An 8025-nucleotide genomic window follows, 5' to 3' on the forward strand; every position below is an offset into this window, starting at 1 on the left:
ATTTTCAACTTCAAGTCTGTCATCATTCCACTACAGTTTGACTTTCATTATTATTATTTGTTATGGGCTGAATTACATCCCCTCAAAATTTGTATGTTCAAGTCCTAATCCCAAGTGCCTCAGAATGTGAGTGTATTTTAAGATAAAGTTTTTAAAGAGCTTGTTAGGGTAAACCCTAATCCAATATGACTGGTATCTTCATATGAAGAGGTTAGGTCACAGACATACACAGAGGAAAGATCCTGTGAAGAACCAGCAAGATGGCCATCTACAAGTCAAAGAAAGAAGACTTAGAAGAAATTAACCCCGAAGACACCTTGATCTTGAATTTCTAGTCCCCAGATTGTGAGAAAATGAATTTCTGTTGTTTAAGCCACCTAGTCTGTGGTATTTTGTTATGGTAGCCCTAGAAAACTAATATACCACCTATAAATAATGTTTTTGATATGATTATCAGTTGCTTTCTAATTGATATAATCACAGAACCAAAACACAGGGGATTTCAAGTAAGACAGAAGTGAGTTAAAGTCCTAATTTCAGTCAATTAATAGCGCTAAAACTTTGGGTGAATTATATAATCTTTCTGAGCCTCAGCCTTCAGATTTTTAAAAAAGAAATAATATTCATTTTTAAGGATTGAAGAGGATAGTTATATGGAAATGCCTTCTGTAATATCAAGCAGTTAAAATGAAACTCATGACACTATAGTTCTTTCCTGTTATTCAGACCAGCATGCTTCCTAAATTCGGACTATTGCTATATTTAATGACATAAATAATGGCTGATTTGCCTAATATTGTTTTCTCTAACTTTCACAAACTCTTCCTTTCTAGTTCTTATTCTCCCAGTCAGCCCCCAGCCTTTTAAGAACTGATGACCTTGCTTCACACTTGAATAGGGAAATAGAAGTAACTAGATCAGAATACTCTAATTTTTCCAAGAACAATACATTCCTCTGTACTGTATCCTTTGTCTCCATTCAGGCATAAAGGAAGGTTCCTCCCAACTCATGGCAAAGGCTCATCTCTCCATTGGGCTTCAGATTTCACATCTCAAGTACCTTGCTGTGGCAGTTTTTCCCTCTTTCTCCTATGTCTCTTTCCCTGACTGTTTTAATTTTCTACAACATTTAATCATTCTCTAAGATGTATCCTCTCTCTTAAAAAGAAAATCTCAAATCCTTCTTTGACCTCATATCCTCTTTCCTGCTTCCCACTTAAAACTGCTGCCTTTTTTTGTGAAAACTTTTCAAAGATTTGTTTAGAATCTGCTTCAGTCTGGCTCCTGAGGCTTCTATTCTACTGAAATTTTTCTGTTGCCAAGGGCATGATCATCCTTTTCTTCTTTGTTTATGTTCAATATCTGTGACCTCATTCACTCCACTGATTTTAAATAATGTTAAATGATCAAATCAAATTTGAAAAACTAAATGATTAAATTATGAGAAGTGATTAAATAATGCTGAATAAATAATGCTAAAACTACCAAATATACGTATCTAACATGGTTCTCTCTTATGAGCTTTGAACTCCAAGATTCAACTGACTACTTGGCAGCCTCTTTTGAGTGTCTATTTGCCCTATCATAAAAGACCCTAAGATGTTCAAAAAACACTTCAATTCATTTTCTTTGCTAAATTTATTACTTACCCATCCTTTCTACTTCAGTAAACATCTCCACTCTTCTGTCTAATGCTTCTAATTATTGGAGTAATCCTTGATTCCCCTTTTTTCTTTATTTTTAAAATTACTAACTATATATTATCACATAGTCCATTAACAAGTCCTGTTGGTTTTATCTCTGAAAATACACATGGTTCAGTTTTTTACCAATAGCTCCATTGTCACCTCTGTGATTGAAATCGCTATCATTTCTCATTTGGACCAGTGCAATAGAGTAATCCATGTTACTATTGAAGTCCTTACTCTAACAATCTGTTTGTCACAACAGCCAAGATAATTTTTAAAAATGTTGATCTAAAAATTATTTCAGTACCGGGATTAAAATAATTTAAAGTCTGTCCTCTGTACTTTTCTTACGGCTTTGCTGTTCTCTGCTGATCTCTTTAATCTCATATTGCACCAAGTTCTTCTTGCTTACAGTATTTAGGTTTGCTAGTCTCCTTTCCAACCTTGAAACAGGACAAGCTTTTTTTTTTTTTTTTTTTTTTTTTTTTGCCATAGGGCCTTTGAATGTGTGCCTTCTGTTTCCTAAGGAAACTTGTCCCACAGGGTTTTCTATGGCTTCCTCTTTTCCATGGCCTCAGTGTCAAGTTATAGGCCATTTTTTTTATCACAGCACTGTGCTTAATTGAATTTTAAGCTTGTTGATTTATTTTCTGGTTTGCTTATGTTTCTCCTCATTAGAATGCAAATATTTTAACGGCAGATTCTTTGTCTGTCTAATCATTGTGTGCTAAGAATGTTTTTATATATTTTTTAAAAATATTAAAAATCAAAGCTATAACTTTAAACAGCTACAGATATTAGCACCATTTTATGGCTGAGAAAAAGAAGGCTTAGGGAAGAATAAGCAGCTTGCCAGAGATTATGTAGCTAGATGTAGAAGCTTTGGGATTTAAAATGAGGCATGCCTGATGCTAAAATCTATGATCTTAATCGCATGCGTTACTGACTCTTAGTCTCCTGATTTCGGGCCTTTTGATTTACTTTATAGCCCCGTTCATCCTTTGGATCTGATATTTGGTGCTATCTCAGTGAGCCTGACCTTTGACTCTGTAAATAATTATGATAAAGATCTGTCCTACAATCGTGCTGCTTCTGTCTGCCTAAATATCCTCCTGCTGTGTTAGGCATATTCCACACTGCCCCCAGGATCTCCTCATCTTCAGGGCAAAAGGTTGACACACTCTTCCCTCTGCTTTGCAGAAAACTGGGCGCCTTCAGGCACATCATACTCTTTGGGCCTCAATTTCCTTATTTGTAAAGTAAATAATTTGAATTAAGATCTTGAAATCGTCTTTCAGATTTCAGCAATAATGATGACAAGTCATGTTTCTTATCCTTCCTTTAAGCTTTTAAAGTTCTCAATATTTTAATGTAAGCAATTTAACTTTCCTAGTACTAAGATACATTAACCCTACAAAGAGCAGTTACATTGTTGCTGGAACGTTCGTTAGGTTGTTAGTTAAAGTGCACGGTGTCTTCATCACTTGATGGAAAGCCATTCAACTCTCTTAGATTAATATTTTACTCCACAACAAAATGTTATTGATAACCCAGTTGATGCCTGCCTGCCCCAGAATTATCAATTACACAACACCTTAGTCTAATAAGTAGTTAACGAATGTCTTCTGTGTGATAGGTTCTGTGCTAGGTGCTAAAAATGATCTATACATAGATCCTGTCTACAACAAACCCATGATTTAGTGGGAGGGACAGACAAACCATAAATCAATCTAACGCAAAGTAGTGTAAGAGCTAAATCCACCAATGACATCAAAAAGAAAAGCAGCTGTCAGAATATAGGCAAGTATGACTCTAATGGTATAACTTCTCTTTGTTTTAGGGCATTAATTCTGCTTTAGATAACAAATCTGGGAGCAGTTTTTAAAGCTGGTCACAATCCAACAGTGTGAAAAGAAACCCAGAAACAGACAGGTCCCCCTCTGCTATCCCATCTGATTGCTAGATTAGACTTTAAGACATTTTTGCTGGTTTCCAAGTTTACCTCCCCCCATAACCCTGAGATTTCTGCCTTTCTGAGCAAGCTTCAACCTTGCAATCACCAGCAAGGAGGCAATCTGCCGTTCATTCCTGAAGCCCCAGGGACCTTCCTTGCTGCCACCCTTCTGGCTGGACTGTTTCTGGGCTGCCAAGCTGGCAAGGCATCCAGTTTGAGGGCATGTGGGTTAGGAGGATGGCCCAGGGGAGGCTTGGAGAGCAGAGAAGGGAAGCCTCATTGGCAAATACAGCCAAAATGTCACTCCAGAAGATGTAATCAATCTGTAGCTGAGGAGTAAGGCAGGCTAGCCATCCCTGGAATGTATTGTTTCAGGTTTGCATCTATCCTAGATTCCCACGCATTTAAGAGACCCGCTATGGGTTGATCAGTGAGGTATTGCTAATGCTGGAGAACATTTAGAATATAGTTAGTAAAGAAGAAAAGCACTGTGTATTTTTTAAGCCCCTTATACTACTCTCTTTACAAGAGCTAGTCTTTGTTAATGTGTTACAGTTTATAAAGTATGAACTCAGGTCCTTATGAGGAAAGTAGTAGTATTACCACCTTTTCCTAAGTGAAGAAAATGAGGCTTGCAGATCAGCAACTTTCCCAAGATCACACAGAAGAAGCATGAAGCAGACCTAAAGGCTAATCACAGAACTTCTGACTCCAGATCTCATGATCCTTGCGCCGCAGGATTCCTCTTCACAGTTAGAATTTAGTATCTAGACTGTAAGCTCCTAGTGGTGGATGTCATGTTCTGCCTTTTCTACCTCGGTTTCCTTAGTTCCTAAGCCAGTGCCTGTCCAGTCAGGTTGACTCTTAAGAGCTGCGGCCACATCAGAGTATGTAAGAATTAGTGAAAACTGCTGGCCCAAGCTTCAGAGCATGCTAAACAGCAAATCTCCCCACCCTCAAATTTTGCCCCAGAGTTTGTCCTCTTCAGATTCTTCTTAATTCTCATTTTTCTGCCTGCCAGCCCTGAGCTTGCTAACTTGTTTGTGAAACAATGCCTCCTGCAGCAGTAATGGCACTGCTTGATGAATGTTCAGAATAATCACTTTTCCTGACAGTTCCTCTTGCCTTGTTGGGGGAAGAGTATACTTTCTCTGTCTATATCCAATATACACATTCCTTCTATTAAGCCTCCATCTAAACCTTTTATGAAGCAGTATTTAGTACAGGTTACTTAACCCCTCTGAACTTGAGTCTGTTCATCCATAAGACATAACGATAATGGCAGTTAACTGGTAGGATTTCTGTAAGTATTGATTGAATGAGTCAATTCATCTGATATACTTAGAATTTGGTGTGTAGTCACTGGGGTCTGCTGTAGGGTAGGGGGATAGGGGAGGGATAGCAGGGGATGGGGAGATTGGGGAGGGTAACATTAGGAAAAATACCTAATGTAGGTGACAGGGGGATGGAGGCAGCAAACCACCATGGCATGTGTATACCTATGTAAAAATCCTGCAAGATCTGCACATGTACCCCAGAACTTAGTGTGTAAAAATAATAATAATAAGAGAATTTGGTATGTAGTAAGCACACAATAAACATTAGTTTTGTTTTCAATATTTTTGTAATGTGGTAACTATTGACTGTTTTCTGAAGCTTCTTTCAACCACACACTTCTGTACGTTTTTGTTTTCTTCTCTATGCATTGACTGTTTTTACACCCAAATGTCACAAGTAAAAAATTTACTCAATCGTCATAAAAACACCAGTCATAAAATTGTATTCCAAACAATAGTATCAAACAGCTATTCATCGAATATCTTATGCTAGCCATAGTGATAGTTGCTGCAGATTCAGGGGTTAAAGAGGACTACTCTTGTGGTCCCTATTCTTTGGTGCTTTTTTTTCACGTCCAAAGATTCTGTCCTATTGAGTCACTGTTACTGAAGAAGTTACATTTTGCTTTATATTACTTAGTTATTGACATATCTGCCCTGGGGGAAACTGGGTGGAGAATAATAGTAGTTAGTAATTGCTGCATCCCCATCATCTAACATATCACATGATACGTAAAGGGCACTTAGTGTTAGTTGAATTAACAGATGAATGAACGCATACGTGCAGAGGTGTGCTTGTTTTTGACTGTATAAGCCATTCTTGAATAGGGATGCATAAAGGAGGAAGTAAGAAGGAGTTAATGAATACGTGGTTCTCACCGTAAGCAGGCCATGCTAAGCTGAGAGGGCATTTCAGAAGCTGGAGTGGACAGACAGTAATACAGAGTGTGTTAGGAAAAATGCAGAACCTGGAGCTCAACTGCCTAATAAAACTCTTTGCTCAATCAACCTATGAAAAATATAATTCCAGAAAATATGAGTCACCAATAATTACTTTAATAAAAAATAGATAAAAGGAAAGGAACACAATTTTAAGCAACTTTGAGAGAGTAGGCAAATGATAACATTTCCCTCTCCACCCTTTTGTTTGTTTGTTTATTTGTAGAGTTTTGGGAACTGGCTCTACTTTTGATATTGTTGCAAAAGTATACATATCCATCGCAAAATAGTTTTAAAATTTGTAAAATACAAGGGAAATAAAGTTTATGCTTAATTCCACCAACCAGAGGTCCATTACCAACATTTTTTTATACCCTTCTCACCTCTATTAATAGATAATTTGCCTATGTGAATACACATTCATATGCTTTTGAAATGGAATATTATTAAATATCCTGTTATGCAACCTTTCTTCCTTATTTAATAATACATAATAAACATTTTAAAACCCAAAAATTATAGACGTAATTTTAATGATTACTGAATTTTCATTGTATGCCTTTATAGTATACCTTGAGAAATGACAGCAGAGAATATATTTCAACTTCATATCTTAGCCAGTTTGTTAGTTAACAAACTGCAGTTGAACATTGTTATACTTTATTCATTCAACTAAACATTGTGTGCTGAGAATTGCCCTGAGCACAGTAAATACAGACAGAAAGATGTGATAGATAAAATGAGAGTTGAAATTATAATTCAAGATATTGCTAGGTAAACTAGACAATTATAATTCATAATAATACAATTCTAATACAATCTCTTAAGCTCTACCTAAAAAGTCAGCCCCAAAATTCTTGGAGACCCAAAAGATTGGAGTAAGGACCTCGGGGATGTAGAGAAAGCTGCGCTGACAAGGTGATGCTTGAACTACCTCTTGACTTATAAATATAGGTGGAACCCCCCTACTGCGTGTACATTAACAAGCCCTTTAGGAAGGATACAGAAGCTGGTGTCCAGTGATTGGCCCACACATGCTAAATAATGTAGCATGAATAGATACAATAATAAATGGAATCTTCTAAAACATTAATACTACCCTGAAACATTTATATCAATTAACTGGGACCTCTAAGCCCCAATATATTGCTTTCACATGCCCACTCTGGAATCATCTAAAACCTATAAACTTTTGAGAATAATACAATTTTTGAAGAATAGGTATTCAAATTATTGGAGAATGATAATTATTATAGCATGTTATTATTCAGTATCAGCTAAGTATAATTTAAATACTCCCAACACCCTGACAAAGGTGATATTATATTAAATCCATTATATAGAGCAGAGGCTCCATGATTGACTCATTAACTGACTCATATCTGAGTCTAGGTCTCCCTGACTCTTTAATTCATTACCACACTATGCTCCCTACTGTTTACAGAGAACATTTAGATTCATGCCATCTTTGATTTCTTTGACTGCTGAGTTGGCCAAGACCTGTTTAGAGACTCCCATTTTAGCAATGAAGAAAATAAGTCTCAAAAAAGCTACATGATTTATCTGAACTTCCAGGGATACTAATTAACAGGTTATAAATGTAAAAAGGTTTTTCTTCTACTGGCCCATGCTGCCATTAACCACTCCCAACACATTGTTCTATACAGAAAAATTTCTGAAATGCTAGTTGTCAGAATAGAGCCCTCCAGTTAATCTCCAAGGTCCAAATGACCACCTTCACCAAAGTCCTCCCACACCAGTAGATCTTTGTGCTATCGATAAGAAGGCCAGGCGTGGTGGCTCATGCCTGTAATTCCAGCACTTTGGGAGGCTGAGGTGGGTGGATCACCTGAGGTCAGAAGTTTGAGACCAGCATGGCCAACGTGGCAAAACCCTGCCTCTACTGAAAACAAAACAAAACAAAATTAGCTGGGCGTGATGGCAGGTGCCTATAATCCCAGCTACTTGGGACACTGAGGCAGAAGAATCATTTGAACCCAGGAGGCAGAGGTTGCAGTGAGCTGAGATTGCACCACTGCACTCCAGCCTGGGCAACAGAGAAAGACTACATAAAAAAAAAATAGAAAAGAAAAAGAAAAGAAACATG

General features: G+C 37.2%; 1 protein-coding gene across 1 annotated transcript in view; it reads right to left on the reverse strand.

The window, feature by feature from the left end:
* Nucleotides 1-201: 201 nt before the first annotated feature.
* The window catches only part of LOC108296777 (tyrosinase), a 59669-nt gene continuing 51845 nt past the window's right edge, over nt 202-8025 (reverse strand). Inside the window, exon 4 of the mRNA XM_037735170.1 lies at nt 202-268. Coding sequence (XP_037591098.1) covers nt 217-268 — 52 coding nt within the window. The 3' untranslated portion in view covers nt 202-216. The remainder of the gene's footprint in view (nt 269-8025) is intronic.

Source organism: Cebus imitator, unplaced genomic scaffold, assembly GCF_001604975.1.
Source record: "Cebus imitator isolate Cc_AM_T3 unplaced genomic scaffold, Cebus_imitator-1.0 Scaffold738, whole genome shotgun sequence".
NCBI lineage: Eukaryota > Metazoa > Chordata > Mammalia > Primates > Cebidae > Cebus > Cebus imitator.